General features: G+C 37.2%; 3 protein-coding genes across 7 annotated transcripts; 1 reads left to right on the top strand and 2 right to left on the bottom strand.

Annotated features, from left to right (window-relative positions):
• Positions 1 to 377: 377 nt before the first annotated feature.
• Positions 378 to 5,133, top strand: LOC114533821. The gene is made up of 8 exons (XM_028555428.1): positions 378 to 602; positions 2,679 to 2,803; positions 2,912 to 3,153; positions 3,413 to 3,778; positions 3,965 to 4,070; positions 4,156 to 4,421; positions 4,550 to 4,658; positions 4,778 to 5,133. The coding sequence occupies exons 2-8, from the start codon at positions 2,692 to 2,694 to the stop codon at positions 4,975 to 4,977; spliced, it is 1,401 nt and encodes a 466-aa protein (XP_028411229.1). The 5' UTR covers positions 378 to 602; positions 2,679 to 2,691; the 3' UTR covers positions 4,978 to 5,133.
• A 387-nt stretch (positions 5,134 to 5,520) lies between these two features.
• LOC114533820 (acid-sensing ion channel 4-A-like) lies at positions 5,521 to 9,842 on the bottom strand. 3 transcript variants are annotated; one of them, XM_028555427.1, is made up of 14 exons: positions 9,760 to 9,817; positions 9,125 to 9,186; positions 8,604 to 8,877; positions 8,184 to 8,307; positions 7,485 to 7,872; positions 7,191 to 7,321; positions 6,845 to 7,008; positions 6,612 to 6,725; positions 6,436 to 6,544; positions 6,232 to 6,310; positions 6,012 to 6,072; positions 5,940 to 5,968; positions 5,788 to 5,863; positions 5,521 to 5,674 (listed from the first exon to the last, which is right to left on the bottom strand). In XM_028555427.1, exons 2-14 carry the CDS (start codon positions 9,133 to 9,135, stop codon positions 5,534 to 5,536), a joined length of 1,701 nt encoding a protein of 566 aa, XP_028411228.1. In that variant the 5' UTR covers positions 9,136 to 9,186; positions 9,760 to 9,817; the 3' UTR covers positions 5,521 to 5,533. The 3 variants fall into 3 exon arrangements, with proteins under 3 accessions (XP_028411228.1, XP_028411226.1, XP_028411227.1); XM_028555425.1 differs by lacking the exon at positions 9,125 to 9,186 and having other exon boundaries at positions 9,760 to 9,842; XM_028555426.1 differs by lacking the exon at positions 9,125 to 9,186 and having other exon boundaries at positions 8,604 to 8,874; positions 9,760 to 9,831.
• Positions 9,843 to 10,479: 637 nt separating this feature from the next.
• Positions 10,480 to 17,561, bottom strand: LOC114533819 (degenerin deg-1-like). 3 transcript variants are annotated; one of them, XM_028555423.1, is made up of 14 exons: positions 16,902 to 17,561; positions 14,745 to 15,093; positions 14,439 to 14,562; positions 13,577 to 13,997; positions 13,219 to 13,349; positions 12,858 to 13,021; positions 12,595 to 12,708; positions 12,419 to 12,527; positions 12,217 to 12,295; positions 12,006 to 12,063; positions 11,798 to 11,832; positions 11,646 to 11,721; positions 11,288 to 11,469; positions 10,480 to 10,546 (listed from the first exon to the last, which is right to left on the bottom strand). In XM_028555423.1, exons 1-13 carry the CDS (start codon positions 16,958 to 16,960, stop codon positions 11,314 to 11,316), a joined length of 1,875 nt encoding a protein of 624 aa, XP_028411224.1. In that variant the 5' UTR covers positions 16,961 to 17,561; the 3' UTR covers positions 10,480 to 10,546; positions 11,288 to 11,313. The 3 variants fall into 3 exon arrangements, with proteins under 3 accessions (XP_028411224.1, XP_028411223.1, XP_028411225.1); XM_028555422.1 differs by lacking the exon at positions 10,480 to 10,546 and having other exon boundaries at positions 10,557 to 11,469; XM_028555424.1 differs by lacking the exon at positions 10,480 to 10,546 and having other exon boundaries at positions 10,557 to 11,469; positions 14,745 to 15,018.
• Positions 17,562 to 17,736: the final 175 nt, after the last annotated feature.

Below are 17,736 nucleotides of genomic sequence, written 5' to 3'. Positions count from 1 at the left end.
CGGACGGCATACTGGTATAGGGCAAAGGTAACTATGCCATTTCGTGAAATGTTAACCGAAAGAATTTTAAAAAGCATTCTAGGAATGTTTTTTCTCGCTACTGACCCATCAATGGAAATGCGATCAAGAGCCAGATGCATTAAAAATGCAGCAAAATCATGCTAATAGCAACAGTACTACGTGTTATGTCACATTAGAACAACTGCTATTCTCAATTTGTTTAATTTTGGTCCTAACTTGCATGTGAGTACTTGAGGTGCAGGACTCTAGCCAAAAATTATGGCGCCAAAATTTCGTTCTGGGCGGTCATGTTTATGTTGCATCCTCTGTTGTTTTCTTTGTATATTTGAAGAAATATTTAATAATTCATGATTGCTGCTCCTTCATGCTTCCAGCAACTTGTTGCACGCTGCGAGGGCTTGGAGGTCAACAAGCATTATAAAAGCGAACGTCAGTGCTTGAGAAAGAGGCACACACTGCACTCCAACTGTTCAAACCAAGTGCTCCAGCTTTGAAGAAGAAGATTCTCAGTTCAAAGGACAGAAGATCTGACGAGAAACGACGAAAAAAACGTCGAAGAAAGATCCCAGCAACACATTAAGGTATGGCAGTCATATTGCATTGTAATTTGCAAATAATTAAATACAGCCAATCATATAGCCATATATAAAGGTTTTGGATACCTCAAAATCCCATGGATGTCTCAATTTCAGTGAAATCAAATACTGTTTCGTTATAAGGCTTTTGCGAACATCATTTTTAATTTCAAAGAAAGAACAAATTCATGGTTCAGTTTGCAGACAGGATAGAGAAATCTCCACTGAATCGCGTACGAAATGCACAAAATTTGCACTCAATTCAACTGAATCATTCCTGATGCGCATAACAAGGGTGTGACAGAATATGGATTGAGGCTCAGGACTGAAAAGTGGTACTCAGTTAGTTTAGGATTGCATCTAAAAACGATGCAGCAAAGATTGATTGAAGGCAGGAAAGAAACCAATATTCTATATTACCGATCAACACATAACTATGCAAGTTACAATCTTGCTCCACGTGCGTATGAGATACCGTCTATATATCGAAATTGAATTTAAAATTCTAACCTGGAGGCATTGACGACTGCAGAAAGCAATCTGTGAATAATTCTTAGTAAGCTACAAGGAACGAACAATTGTAGTTACTGTACGTTAATAATAGACATAGTATAAATACGTGTGGTAATAGCATTGATTTTATCCTGGAATAACACCTTTGTAATGCCTTTTACTATATATAAGACGTTTAAATATATCATTACAATGAAATCTTGAAATATATCTAATCAATTTAATTCAAATTATTAGCTTATTCTAAGGTTCGTAATTTTTCACAGCTCTTCTCGAGATTGCAATTTGATCCCCCGAATATATCATGCAATTAATCAACATGCCTTTACACGCCTGTGTTTGAGGACGTAAATCAGATCATTGTCGTAGGTATAGTCACAATGGAACGCATTAAAGTTGCTATAAAACCCCAAATCGCTTTTAATGTTGTTAAAAAAAAAGATTTTTACTGTTCTCAATTAATTTGGACGTCTTCCAAAAAAGATATGGCTATGTTGGGAAAGGCCTAGCCCAAGGAATTGACTTTGAAAAACGTGTAGACTATATGCTGAGAAATTGAAATATGTCTTGATGAAATTATTGTATTGAGTAGAAATTTGTTCCGAGGTAGAATATTAACTCGATCTAGCTCGTTCCAACAGCAGTGTTTCTAACATTTGCTTCGGAATAATGAATAACGATCGCGGGGTCATATAGGTTCGCTGGCTTTCACATGGAAACACTACATCCTTTCACGAATTGAAACAAGACGAGTTTTAAGTTGAGGAAAATTGTGAAGTCAGATGTAACCTTCAAGGATTTCTTTGTAGACTTCCAGTGGAAGAAATTGACCCCGCCACAATCTTGAATGCATGCACTCAGTCACTTAATGTTTAATCTTCCCATCCATCCACCCAACTTGTAAACTTTCTCTGAGGAAGCAAATTCTTCACAGCACTTTTACAGTAGTGATACGTGTCGTGTCTCTGAGTGCAGTCTTTCGATACATGATGATCGTATTATATTCGTTTATATTGAAGTAGCCACTGTCTTTGGTAATCCAACAAAGAAATATACAACATGAATTGCTGGCAACGTTTTTGTCATTGACGAAGGCTTGATAATCCTGATATTATATAAATCTATTGTTGTTATAAGATGGCCGTATATTTAAACGCTTCTTTGATTCATATTTTTGTTTTAATCGACATAGCTATAGTTACCATTTTCCGGCACGAAATACCGCACTTATATAACCGCGGGTATTGCCCTTCCTCCAATAATAAATCCAGTAATGCCTTCCCACTTTCTCATCAGCGAAAACGTAACGCTTCCCTTATGAGAAAGTATAAAGGACCATTTATATGGCAGCCAAATCATTATATCTCTATAGTGTCTATTTTCAGGTGATCATATATGTTTGAAATCTGAATTACTGCACTTGTTCTTTGTATTTATGGTTAGAATATTAATATTGGTATATTGATGTTTATATAAACAAAACTAACCAGCTTTGCAGGGCACAGAAATACATGTGAAACAAGTGAAGGGTGTTTTGAATTTATTACCTTCTAATTCTATTCTTAATAGCATTTGAATAGAAATGGCGAACAAACAATCAGACGAAATATCGATGCCTGAAATGGCAACTTTTCCTAAGGCGGACTCTACAAACACGCTGTTAACGAGAAAATTCAAGAAAAGATTCTCAGCTGGTAAGTTGGTATTACTTCTCTTGACTTATTATGAACAAACATTCTGCCGCTTTATATCAACGGTTTAAAAGGTGTGATTTTTTTGCTAAACCTTTCTCTTTTGTTCAGATTTATGCTGGAAAATTATTATAACTCTTGCGGTTATCATCATTGCTTGTTTTATCATCTACAAAGAAGTACATGAAGAAAAATCGTCGACAAAAACAAAGCTTTCGTCCCCAAAGAGTGGGAAGTCATCCAGGGAAGATGAAGGAAGGGAAACAACTGATAAGACCATTTTGGATTGTACATCAGGCTCAATCAAGTCCTCTGAAGCGACGTTTACTTTTCAACCATATAATTCTAAACAGGTTAATTGCCTTTTTACAACTTATTAAGTTAAATAACTTAGATTTAAGTACCGGCTAACTGCATCAGTTGATCCTAGCATGGTTTTAGTGGTTGAATAAGAACAATCTCTTATACATCTCTTCGTATTTGGAGATCATACCCTGAACAAAATGCCGTTTAAACCGTTGGATATCTCTTTATCAGTTCAAAGCTCTTCTTCCTAGAGGTCCAATAAGAATCACTTGCTGTGTTTGAATCCTGATTTCTCTTTCAATATAGCCGTACACAACCCATGGAATGGAATTCAAATTTGAAGTTATCAAAAAGAAACCAGGGATTGAAAAAGAAGTGACCAAGCTTCAAGGGGTGCGTTATTACTACAATGTTGCCAGGTGTAAAATTGGTGGCGGAGTCCAGGTTGATAAGAAACCGTTTATTCGGGGACCTTTGGTTTTTGCCATTGATGAACAATGCACCAAGGCGTATTACTTCCTCAGTGGATGGAAAGAATATAGGTCGGCAAGAAACCTAAAGTGTTCTGCTCGTGAAGAAGATAAGAAAGAAGTCACTGAGTCAGATTGTTTGGATGGGTCGATTGAGGGTTCAAACTCTTCATTTATTTATCTGCCGTTTGGAGCCACCAAGGTTAGTTATGACTGAAAATCATCAGTATTAACATCGACCAGGGGAACATCTTCAGCTTTATCAGTATTATCATGATCTAGACCAATTTGAAGAGGAATAATGAAGGCTTACCAATTAATCCATGCCTAAAATTGAAGCTGAGGTAAATGAATATTCCAATAAAGCGATTTGCTTGTTTTTATTTAGCTCTACCGTGCGAGTGGTGTGGAATTCTCATTTGAAACCATTGTCAAAAAGACAAAACTCGGATCCAGGTTAACAAAACTCAACGAGACGATGGCTTCTACACCTAGTAAGATATTTTCTCGCTTTAATAACCCTTGAAGAGAGATTTGAATTGTTAAAACACAGCTCAAACTGATCGGAACTTTTTATAGAAGTCCATTACTATTACAATATACCACGATGTCGCATTGGTGGGGGAACTCAGCTCGATAAAAAACCAATCATTAGAGGACCACTTGTCTTCGCTGTTGATGAAGTTTGTGGTGACGCGTATTACTTTACTGAGGGAGTTGGTTGGCACAGATACGTTTCAGCAAAAAATATCTCGTGTTCGAAGCATGGCAATGCAAGTTGCTTTGAGGGTTCCCTTCAATCGTACGCCAAATTTAAATACGTATCCTCAAAAACGAGCTCAAAGGTAAACAGAAATTTCTTATCAACAGAATGGTTAATCTAGAATAAATGGTTCGGGACCATATGCAGGGTCGAATTAACGCCGGGGAGAATGTGCAGGTGAAAATGTCCCATAATATGTTTTATTCTTAGGTTGGTGTCACAGGAATCCAGTATAATTTGACAAAGTTGCTTGACAAAATACGACTTTTGACCACGGACTATCACGGCGTAGCAAAAATACCTGAACTTGCAGGAGAAGGTGGGAACAAAACTTGTTTTCTAAGCGCGGCGGTTGCTAACTGTATGTGTCTATTACTGTATGCGAGCCTGTCTTCAAGAAACATTGCTAGAAAACAATATTTTCATCTTTTTTTGTAGGTCATTCCTACTATTTAAACCTCCATCGATGTTACAATGGTGGTCCGGTCAACTTTCAGATTGATCCACCAATAGGCGGACCCATTATCTTTGCCATTAATAACGAATGTTCCCGTGCATATTACCTCGGAGCAAATCCCGTAAGGTGGAATCCTTATGGCTCTGGTAGTGACATCAAGTGTGGGAGTCGCAAGTTCTGAGAAGGACTGAACTGCGATGAGAGTTTTGTAGATATTTCAATAGTTATCGAGCTTTCGCGTGTAGAAAATAAACTAAAAATCCTTTGTAATTCGAGTGTGATACTAACACTGGCTGAAACTCGCTTGAATGAATCAAAACTTCCAATAATGGGTGAGAATAAAAGTATTTCTAATCATTTATAAATAAATAATCAAATCTAATTGTAAATATATGTATAAATATATTGGTGTCTTGCTATTGTTTGCATGTAATTTTGACGAGAATGTAGCAGGTCCAATTGACCTTATCAAGGATGATTCTCTTGATATTTTGCTTTAAAAGTTGCAACTATCACCGCGGGTTAAGTTATGAGCTCTCTCGAACATGTGTAGGATCTGTGCTCCTTGTGCTTTACATGTTTGACTGTCCCATCTCCTTGTACGAGGTTGTGACAGTCCACGACTTTCAATAATATTTAAGTTAAATGGAGTGATAATTAAAATATGAACATTACTTGTTTGTCTTTGTCGTGAGTATAAAATCTTGGAATCTTCAGCGACTGTCAAGCAAAGCTATTCACCTGATCATTGCTTTTTTTCGCCTGCACAGCCGAGTCAAGATCAATGCAAACAATTCAATAAGTTCAAAAACAGTAATTACTGAAACTCCAATCCACAGACCCAACTGACCACCGATGTCAGCTAACAAGTTGATTTCCTAAAAAGAAGAAATAATGGTTGACATGCAAGAGTTTCATCTCTGGTTGCAAGGAAGTCAAGCACTCAACTTTGCTATGGTCAATGAAGATGAAGAGTTTCACAAGAACTCACGTCGTAAACAAAATTTTCTTCGATTCTTTGATAATTGAGTGCATTGTAAAAAATGTTCAGGAGTAAATAACTTTCTCTAAACGGTAGAATATGATACGTGTGAGTTAAATACTCATTGCTCGTTCAAATTACAGTTGAAAATATATACTTACGACGAAAAACTCATTTTCTTCTCGTAAGTCTAAAGGTAAAAACGTGGTTATATGTATTACGAAAGGAATTACCGCTTGATAAGCTGTGGAAGGCCACTGTGACATGCTGATTGTTTTCTCAATGACTTCTTCACTACATACACGAGTCAAATTAAGCGATAAACATTAGACTCACAAGACGAGAACGAACATGAAGCTAACTGCATTTCCTTACTGCTAAATCTATTTTACATGTCCAGTGCTTAGTTTTATCATTTACAACAAGAATAGTTTTCTAAATTCACAATCCTACCGACAAGGAAGTCTGCATTCATCCATACAAGGAAGCTTGTCACGGTTAAATCTTTTTTGAATATCCCATAAACATTGCTCTTTGAAAAAGAGATTAATTAGTCTTATTATCTCACTCTGAGAACCGAGGGAAGCATAATTTAGTAAAAAGACGTGAGTTTAACTGCTGATCTGTTAAAACTTAAAAGATGAAAGATTTTCTTACGTGTTGTCGCATTATACACGTCACATGCTGAGGTATTGGAAGGATAAGAATATTCAGCACAGCCACACTCTTTCAGCTGAGTTTTACCAACGCACGAATTGTGACATGTCTAAAAAGAAAAGTATTAAACCTAGTAAAATAATGAAAATTGCGTAAATATGTTAACTGCGACGAACCTGCTGTGTGTACTTGGTAATCTTGTAAAACTTTCTGTAAATGTTTTCTTCGTCGAGTTCATCGAGTTCCCAACATGTGTGATTTTTGAAACGATCCACTCTTGAAATTACCGTCTGATGAACAATAATCAATAGAGTATAACAGTGTACAAATGTGTGAAGAGATTCTTTATAATGCAATTAGAACGTCCAATTAGAACGTTCGATTAGAACGTTTAGAACGTTCAACGTACCTTCTGTATCCCCACTGATGTTGCTGTCCCAGGACCGACACTAAAGCCTTCAAGATAGGGAAATGGCATCATTCCTTGATCGTGAAGTATGACCCGCACGCCTGCTTCATCGCTCACGTATTTCAAATATTCTTCCTGCTGAATATTCAGACGTAATGACAGACCTTTTTGAAACAATGACATTTCTTGGGCTATTATAGAACTAATGGCTGTTATTTTGAATGTAATTACATGTCAATCAAGCTGGAGGCACTCTGCCAATCATGTTTCAAGTCAAACTATTGTGGTCAGACCATCGATCCCGCAAGCTTAACAACAAAGAAAAAAGACAAACGCTTTGAATTACCTTGACTAGGTCCAGGCTTGCTCGTACTTAAGGTCCTCATTGCTTCCCCATTTTGATTCACTCCTCCATTAAATGTGTAGCAGTTGCCGTATTTATAATGCCAGTTCTGAACCCACCAGTCTGTATAATTGCTTGGTTAAAAAAGATGGGCACATTTACAAATGATTTCATTTTAAAAACTCGCTGAGAGAAACTTCAATCCTTATTTATCTTCCGTGTTTTCAAAAACAAGCGTTGTAAAATGCTGTTTCTTCACTGGGCGCATGAAGTAGCTGAGGTATAGACCTAGCTTACCTTGATTTCATGCAATCATATCCCCTCCAAGTGCATTTTGTAACAAGATCATCGAGCTGGTGACCCGCAGGAATCAGAATGTCTGTTGGAACTTTAGTCACAGCGGCTGTAAATCTTTCCAAGAACAAAACATTTTGATCCACTTCTTCTGCACTAGGAAGATATTCTTCGTCGGCGCGTCTGTGGTTATCACGTTTGTACTTAGTCCTGCGATGACTCGTCTGCGTCCGAACATTCTGTGTTGTTCCAGATCTTGAGGTGGTTCGCCGCCGTAAATAACCATCTGTATTCTCTGTTTTGTGAAATGTTTTATATGGAGTCGTGGTTAGCGTTGAGCCAATTGGTTTAGGACTTGAGATGGAACGACGTCGTCGAGCTTTGGTGCTATCTATTAAATAGCCACAATAAAGATTACCTTGTGGAATAGGTGTAGCGAAACAACATGGAAGACATTGAATGTATCATTGAGCTACATCTGCATGTGAGTTTGTAAGAGGTGGAGTATTTTTTGGGTGACCCACACCCGAGAGTTAGTGACCATTCTGCTATTATTTCATGTCAGATATGCAAGGTGTGGTTGGTTTCTTGTGCTTCACCAGATATTCAGATTATTGACCTTCGTCCATCTTAGCAATGCTTCCTAACAAACCATTTCCCTTGCTTACGATTCGCTCAACAAAAAATCAACTAAACACTTACTTGTGTCAGAGGATTCGTTGTACACGCCAATCAACTTTAACATCTCTTTTTTTAGCTCTTTTGGGATTTTGTTTGCTCGCAACATATTTAAATTGCATATCGTCACTGCTGGAAACGAAACTTCCTAGAAAATGATTATAAAAATTGTTGAACAAACTAAACTCTATATATCGGCTTTAGATCAATCAGCCATAAACTATCTTTTCTACAACCTAAACTAAACTAACTTTATTTATACTGGATAACTCTATCAGTTCTAAACTGTTCTTCCTAGAGGTCCAGTAAGGATCATCTCTTATTGATCCAGTGTTACTACAGGAGGAAACCTAAAGTAAACTAACTTTATTTATACTGGATAACTCTATCAGGTCTAAACTGTTCTTCCTAGAGTTCCAGTAAGGATCATCTCTCATCGCTTACCTTCTCAAAAGTAATACGAACATTTGTTGCTATTGGACGGGAAAGCCATTGTTCAAAGAGGCCATGGACCTGGTATACGAACATCCCAAAAGATCCTAAGCAGACAAGCGCCCAAAAAATTTTCCAAAAGATTCCTTTCGAACCTTCCAAGCGACTAAATCCATGCGCTGTGGTATAACCCAGAAAATTTCGAATGAGTTTCGGAATATTTTCTTTATCGCTTGACTCATTCGGTTGTTCAGCTTCGGCCTCTCTCATTTTCTCCATATTCCTGCTGAAGTTATATATTATTATTATATATGCGTATCAAAAGACGATATATTTGTTTCAAAGTTATTAGTTTTACCGATAAATGCTCGGAAAACAATCTAGACTAACATACATCACATTTAAATCAATAGAAGTTTTGATGCATGTATTTGTTAGCCTTCCTTAACTTATTCAGCAGAGACCCCAGTGCGTTGGTTTTCCAGACCGCAGCCAAGGAATTTTTCTGTTAATGTGACAATTAGGAAGCAAACCTTTTTGACATCTTCTCCTCTATATTAAATCGTTCAGGCGTCTCTTTCTCGTTTGATAATTCCTTTATTAAACGACAAAAAGCTAACGAAGTTTTGTCAAATTTTATTTGTTTGATTTGAAACACGATTTCTTTTGCCACCTCAAAATTTGTCCGGCGTCATCAAAGGGCGAATTAAAAAATGCAATCGACCTTGAACAGGTATCTTACTGACGTGCAATCCATTAACCTGGAATTTAGAATAGATTCCAGCTGTGTTTGGAAATAATAACTGCCGAGAGACATTGACATGAGCTCATGCATTAATTTACCTCGAACAAGTGAAGTTTTAGGAGAATTTATTAAATTCTTCTTCAGGTGTAAAAAATCTTTGTGCAATGTGATCGACAATTTCTACGTAAACATGAGTTCCTTCTCGGAATTTAGGACGAGTAAACATGATGTAGCTATGTATATTTTTAATTAACTCTATTTCTGAATGGAAATTATCAGGCCAAGATATGGTGTCAATTCCTGCGCTACATTTCCGTAGTTTATGAGTCGTAACAAATTCTCCAAACTGAAGAATAGAAATTTCCACTTGATCTTTCCATCTCAAATAAGCTAATGATATGTATTTTGAATAAGGTAACTTACCGAGAAGCGTTTAATGAATCATTCCTTGATTCTGTTTGATAAAGTTCCATTCCCGGCATTACGGCGTTCAGGTGAGAGATGGTGTTGTCCACTGCTTCAAAACAAATCCTTTTTATCGTGCAAACACGGAATCAGGTAATGCAATCGTAATTATTCCTGACCCATCCCAACCACTAATGCGTTAGAAATGACTTCGTTTCGCTTTGTCTGCGTATATATTTTTGTTCCCACATGCAGTGAATACGAGCAATTTGCATATAGCTTAATTAACTGGTTTTCAACGACGTAAACTTTTATGACGAAGCAATAGACGTTGTGATATATCACATATATGCAGTTACGATATAGGAATTGATGCAAAATGATTTGACAAATAATTTTGCAGCAGAAATGATGATTCATGTTTAACCAACGTTAAAAAGGTCTTAAATTAAAAAATATAAATGCCCATCATGGTTCCTGTAACCAAGACAGGTTTATCAAGGGCCTTTTTTCCACTGTTGCGTTTTCCATACGCACGTGCACGCACGTAAAAGTCTAAATCCTTATATATGTCATATTTGATAAAGCCAGGTGAATAAATCGAAAAAACTTAGTTTTCCGCATATTTTAGAATGCATTTGTTGACCTATTTGTGAAATAATAACAATTTGGAAGCATTTAAACTGAATTGTCACCGCGTAAAAAAAAAACGCGACAGTGTCGCATCACGTCCAGTCTGTGTCAACCTGAGAGATATTCTATCACACGTATCCCCAAGTGCATTGTCAAAGGTAAACAGGAATTTCTATAGTCAACGGAATGGTTAATGTAGAGTAAAATTAGTAAATGTTTACCATATGCAGGTTTGAATTATATAACGTCGGGGAAGATGTGCAGGTGCCAATGTTGCATAATATATTCTATTTTCAGGTTGGTGTCACAGGAATCTAGTATAATTTGACAAAGTTGCTTCACGAAATACGATTCTAGCCATAACATAACTTGACATAAACATAACGTAACTAAACATAACTTGTTTTCTAAGCGCGGCGGTTGCTTACTGTATGTGTCTATTACTGTATGCGTGCTTGTCTTCAAGAAACATTGCTAGAAAACAATATTTAAAACTTTCAATAACGAGTAAGAATAAAAGTTCTTGTGAGTCTAATGTTTATCGCTTAATTTCACTCGCGTTTATTTCTGATCATTTATAAATAAATAATCAAATCTAATTGTAAATACATATGTATAAATATATTGGCGTCTTCACCATCTTGTGATCGTTTGCATGTCATTTGGACGAGAATGCAGCAGAAATTCTTGACGCACTTGACCTTTTCCACGATGATTATCGTGATACTTTGCCTTAAAAGTTGCAACTATCACCGCGGGTTAAGTTATAGTTTTTTCAAACGTGTGTAGAATCTGTGTTCCTTGTGTTTTGCATGCTTGACAGTCCCAACATCTTGCACGAGATTGTGACAGTCCACGACTTTCAAAATATGTAATCAGTAAAATGGAATGACAATTAAAATATGAACATTACTTGTTTGTCTTTGTCTTGAGCCTCTGTCAAGCCATGCTATTCACCCGATCATTGCTTTTCCTTGGTCTGCACAGCCGAGTCAAGATCAATGCAAACAATTCAATAAGTTCAAAAACTGTAATTACTGAAACTCCAATCCACAGACCCAACTGACCACCGATGTCAGCTAACAAGTTGATTTCCTAAAAAGAAGAATTAATGGTTGACATGCAAGAGTTTCATCCCTGGTTGCAAGGAAGTCAAGCACTGTACTTTGCCATGGTTAATGAAGATGAAGAGTTTCATCTCTGGTTGCAAGGACGTCAAGCACTCAACTTTGCTATGGTCAATGAAGATCAAGAGTTTCACAAGAACTCACGTCGTAAACAAAATTTTCTTCGATTCTTTGATAATTGAGTTCATTGTAAAAAATGTTCAGGAGTAAATAACTTTCTCTAAACGGTAGAATATGATACGTGTGAGTTAAATACTCATTGGTCGTTCAAATTACAGTTGAAAATATATACTTACGATGAAAAATTAGTATTCTTTTGCTTCTCGTAAGTCTAAAAGGTAAGAACGGTTATATTACGAAAGGAAGAACAGAATAAATTTTGTGAGTTCACAACTAATCAAATTCGGGTAAAAAGGTAGACTCGACCATGATCGAATGTACCGAAAAACGGTATACTCGACCATGGGCGAATGTACGGGAATATACGCAAAAATGATTACTTACTTGATAAAGTGTTGAAGGCCACTGTGACATGCTGATTGTCTTCTGAATGACTTCTTCACTACATACGCGAGTCAAATTGAACGATAAACATTAGACTCACAAGACGAGAACGAACATGGAGCTAACTGCATTTCCTCACTGCTATATTCTTATCCATTTCATAGTACAATGCTTCTTTTATCATTTACAACAAGAAAGTTTACAATCTTACCGACAAGGAAGTCTGCATTCGTCCATACAAGGAAGCTTGTCATGGTTAAATCTATGATGAATATCCCATAAACATGTCCCTGTGAAAAGGAGATTAATTAGTCCTATTATCTCACTCCGAGGACTGAAAACAGAATTTAGTAAAAAGACATGAGTTTAACTGCTGATCTGTTAAAACTTAAAAAATGAAAGACTTTTCTTACGTGTTGTCGCATTATACACGTCACATGCTGAGGTATTGGAAGGATAAGAATATTCAGCACAGCCACACTCTTTCAGCTGAGTTTTACCAACGCACGAATTGTGACATGTCTAAAAAGAAGAGTATTAAACCTAGTAAAATAATAAAAATTGCGTAAATATGTTAACTGCGACGAACCTGCTGTGTGTACTTGGTAATTTTGTGAAACTTTCTGTAAATGTTTTCTTCGTCGAGTTCATCGAGTTCCCAACATGTGTGATTTTTGAAACGATCCACTCTTGAAATTACCGTCTGATGAACAATAATCAATAGAGTATAACAGTGTGCAGATGTGTGAAGAGCTTCTTCATAATGCAATTAGAACGTTCAATTAGAATGTTCAATTGAAAAGTTCAATTACAATGTTCAATTAGAACGTTCAATTAGAACATTCAACGTACCTTCTGTATCCCCACTGATGTGGCTGTCCCAGGACCGACACTAAAGCCTTCAAGATAGGGAAATGGCATCATTCCTTGATCGTGAAGTATGACCCGCACGCCTGCTTCATCGCTCACGTATCTCAAATATTCTTCCTGCTGAATATTCAGACGTAATGACAGACCTGTTTGAAACAATGTACACAATCTTAACAAGGAAATTTCCTGGGATATTATAGAACTAGAGGGAGTTAAGTGGAAGTAATAACATGTCAATCAAGCGGGATGCACTCTACCAATCATGTTTCAAGCTAAAATTGTGGTCAGACCATCGATCCCGCAAGCTCAACAACAAAGGAGAAAGAAAAACGCTTTGAATTACCTTGACTAGGTCCAGGCTTGCTCGTACTTAAGATCCTGATTGCTTTCTCTTTTTGATTCACTCCTCCATTAAATGTGTAGCAGTTGCCGTACTTGTAATGCCAGCTGTGAACCCACCAGTCTGTATAATCGCTTAGTTAAAAAAGATGGACACATTTACAAATGATTTCATTTTAAAAACACGCTCAGAAAAACTTCCTTATTTATTCAAACACAAGCGTTTCTTCATCAATTTGCAGGGATTAAATTCTTGCATTTCACACACGCGAGAAACCAGTGCACAAACGTTGCCGTCCCTATCAACCCCCCCCCTCCCTCAGACACGTATGAAGTATAGCTGAGGTATAGACCTAGCTTACCTTGATTTCGTGCAGTCATATCCCCTCCAAGTGCATTTTGTAACAAGATCATCGAACTGGTGACCCGCAGGAATCAGAATGTCTGTTGAAACTTTAGTTACAGCGGTTGTAAATCTTTCCAAGAACAAAACATTTGGATTCACTTCTTTTTCACTCGGAAGATATTCTTTGTCGACGTTTTGGTAATAAAAATTACTTGGTCTGTACGTGGTCCCATGATAATTCGTCGGCGACCAACCATTGCTCTGTTTGTACGTCGGCGCCCAAGCATTCTGTGTTGTTCCAGATCCGGGGGTGGTTCGCCGAGATGAATAATCTGTATTCTCTGTTTTGTGAAATTGTTTATATGGAGTCGTGTTTGGATTTGGACCATTTGATTTAGGACTTGAGATGGAACGACGTCTTCGAGCTTTGGTGCTATCTATGGAACAGCCACAGTAAAGATTACCTTGTGGAATAGTCCAGTGTAGGGGAACAACATGGGAGATCAGTACAATGAATTTATCATTGAGCTACACCTGTTAAAGGTGGAGTATTTTGGGGGTATCACAGTGGTTTTCTCGTAAGATATAGGTGAGGATATATAGGATAATTTAGGTGTATTTTTCGGGCAGGTGAAACACCCGAGGGTCCGTGAGCATTCCGCTCTGATTTCACTTCCAATATGCACGGATGTGGTTGGTTTCTTGTGCTTCAAGGATTTCTCCAGACACTAGGATTATTCCCTCCAAACAAATTTGATCTGACCTTCGTGCATCTCAGCAAATGCTTCCTAATAAACCCTTTCCCTTGCTCGGGCACGATCTTCTCTCACTACTCGTCAGAACTGCGACGACAACTATAAAATCAACTAAACACTTACTTGTGGCTGAGGATTCGTTGTACAAGCCAATCAACTTTAACATCTCTTCGTTCAGCTCTTTTGGGATTTCGTTTGCTCGCAACATATTTAAATTGCATATCGTCACTGCTGGAAACGGAACTTGCTAGAAAATGATCATAAAAATTGTTGAACAAACTAAACTCTATATATCGGCTTTAGATCAACCAGGCATAAACTATCTTTTATACAACCTAAACTAAACTAACTTTATTTATACTGGATAACTCTATCAGTTCTAAACTGTTCTTTCTTTAGGTCCAGTAAGGATCATCTCTCATCGCTTACCTTCTCAAAAGTAATACGAACAGTTGTTGTTATTGGACGGGAAAGCCATTGTTCAAAGAGGCCATGGACCTGGAATACGAACATCCCAAAAGATCCTAAGCAGACAAGCGCCCAAAAAATTTTCCAAAAGAATCCTTTGGAACCTTCCAAGCGACTAAATCCATGCGCTGTGGTATAACCAAGAAAATTTCGAATGAGTTTCGGAATATTTTCTTTATCGCTTGACTCATTCGGTTGTTGAGCTTCGGCTTCTCTCATTTTCTCCATATTCCTGCTGAAGTACGAAGCATTTGGTAGGTAGATCTCTTTCTCAAATCTTGCATTTTGAAGATATGATGTTGGGAGATGTCTGAAATCAGAAAATTTAAGGTAAAACGCGTCAGTAAATGACAGGTTTAGGATATCTCATGTCGGGTGAATAAGTGATGCAGACTTTTCATTCGCGAGATGATTGAAAGCACTCCGCCCAAAACCTAAAGATTGTTTTCGCATTATGCCTATCGAAGGATGCTGAATTTGTTTCAAAGTCATTAGTTCTAGCGATAAATGCTCCGAAAACAAGGACCTACATCACTAGAAATCAATAGCGGATTTAGTGCGTATGAATTTACTGTACTGCCTGTGATTACACTCACAATAACTGTAAAAAGTACGAATTTAACGGCGATAAAAATCGAAGTTGACAGATATTAAATACAAGATCAGCTTGTTTTAATATTAAATTGATTATACTCATGACCCATGCAAAACGTTGCTAAAAAAGTGAAGAATTTACCTTTGCTGTTCGTAAACATTGATCCTATATGAAATGCCTATTAACACCTAGCTACGTGCACTCTATCCTCGACTTTACCCGAGTAAAAAAGCATTTATTATTGGAAACATCGCGTGTATATGCAAAATGATAATAAATTTTACGTATATAGCCTGTATACAATAATATTAGGTCAGATCGTTGTCATTTTCAGCTGTTCAAGTGCAGGTGCAAAATTTTAAGCCTGTACGCTGAAAAGTGCAATCAATCTGGATAATTGTTAGCCTTCCTTAACTTTTCAGCAGAGATCTCACTCAGTTCGTTGGTTCTCCAGACCGCAGCCAAGGAATTTTTCTGTTAACGTGACAATTAGAAAGCAAACCTTATTGACATCTTCTCCTCTATATTAAATCATCCAGGAGAATCGTCCTCTTTCTTGTTTGATAATTTATTTAACGACAAAAGCTAACGAGGTTTTTTCAAAATTTATTTGTTTGATGTGAAACACGACTTCTTTTGCCACCTCAGAATTTGTCCGGCGTCATCAAGGGGCGCATTAAAAAATGCAATCGACATTGAACAGGTATCTTACTGACGCACAATTCATTAACTTGGAATTTAGAATAGTTTCCAGCTGTGTTTGGAAATAATAACTGCCGAGGGACATTTGATATAAATTCGTTAGTTTACTTCGAGCAAATAAAATGTTAGGACAATTTAATGTATAACGAAATCTATGTAAATCCATTATGATCGACAATTTCAAATTTAAAAAAAAATCTGGTTCAAATTAGTATAAACATGCGTTCCTTCTCCGAGCCTAGATTTTTAACTCTATTTCTGAATGGAAAGCGTCGGACAAAAATAATATATCGTGTCAATTCGAAAGTGTATTTCGTAGTTTATAAACTGTTATTGTTGGGCTTGGTTGAGCCTGTATTTTGGTTAGTAAAATTACTTCACCACTGGATAGTATCTGACCATAAACTGCTCTAATATTGTCTCCAATGCATTAGCTTGGCGGTGTCTAAAACACTACGGACGATGTCAATTGTATCTGCATGGGACAAATTACTTCGAACTGCATACATAAAATCCAATATAACCAGAGAGCAGCGTAGCAGCGTCTTCAAACAACTTGGCATCAAATGTGGTATAACAACTACCTAAAATAGACAAAACACTTCTTCACGTTTCGACCTGAGGGCCTTCGTCAGGAGAGCGAGAGTTGACTCTCCTGAAGAAGGCCCTCAGGTCAAAACGTCGAGAAGTGTTTTGTCTATTTAGGTAGTTGTTATACCACATTAATTTTGATGCTAAGTTGCATACATAAAGAATAGAAATTTCCACCTGATCTTTTCCATTTCAAATAAATGATATGTATCTTTCATAAGGTAACTTACCGAGAAGCATTTAATGAACCGCTCCTTGATTTTGTTTGATGAAGTTCCATGACCGGCATTACGCGGCGTTCAGGTGAGAGACGATATCGTCCACTGCTTCAAAACAAATCCATTTTTACAAAACATGGAATCAGGTAATGCAATCGTAATTAAATTCTCACCCTTCCAAGCAACCGGGTCAACTAAATGTGCTAGAAACTACATAAAAACCATTAAAAAGGGAAGTTAAATTTGAGGAAGAAAAAACTTCGTTGCTTCGCCTCGCTTGGTTTGCGTTTACTTTTCTTCGTTCCCACACGCCGTGAATGCAAGTAATTTACATATAGCTTAATTGGTTTTCGACTTGTAAACTTTTGTGTAGAAGCGATGCATAATATATCCTGTTGTGATAGAACATATATGCGGTTCAAATATAAGAAATGAAGTGAAATGTTAACATCCAGATTGTGCAGTAGAAATGATGATCCATTGAGCAAACGTCAGTTAAAAAAGTGTGAAACAAAAGTGTGATTAAACAATGTGAACTGCTCGTCATGGTGCGCATGCCTGCAATCAACACATGTTTACATCAGTAAATTGCATCATTACAAAGCATTTTTTAAAGCACATATTAGTTTGCATCAAATGTGGTATAACAACTGCCTAATATAGACAAAACACTTCTCGACGTTTCAACTTGAGAGCCTTCGTCAGAAGAGTTAGTACATACTAACTCTCCTGAAGAAGGCCCTCAGGTCGAAACGTCGAGAAGTGTTTTGTCTATTTTAGGCGGTTGTTATACCACATTTGATGCTAAGTTGTTTGAAGACGCTGCCACGCTGATCCCTGGTTATAT

This window comes from Dendronephthya gigantea, unplaced genomic scaffold (assembly GCF_004324835.1).
Source record: "Dendronephthya gigantea isolate DGI-Jeju-01 unplaced genomic scaffold, DenGig_1.0 000095F, whole genome shotgun sequence".
Taxonomy (NCBI): domain Eukaryota; kingdom Metazoa; phylum Cnidaria; class Anthozoa; order Malacalcyonacea; family Nephtheidae; genus Dendronephthya; species Dendronephthya gigantea.
This window is presented reverse-complemented; position numbering and strand designations above follow the sequence as displayed.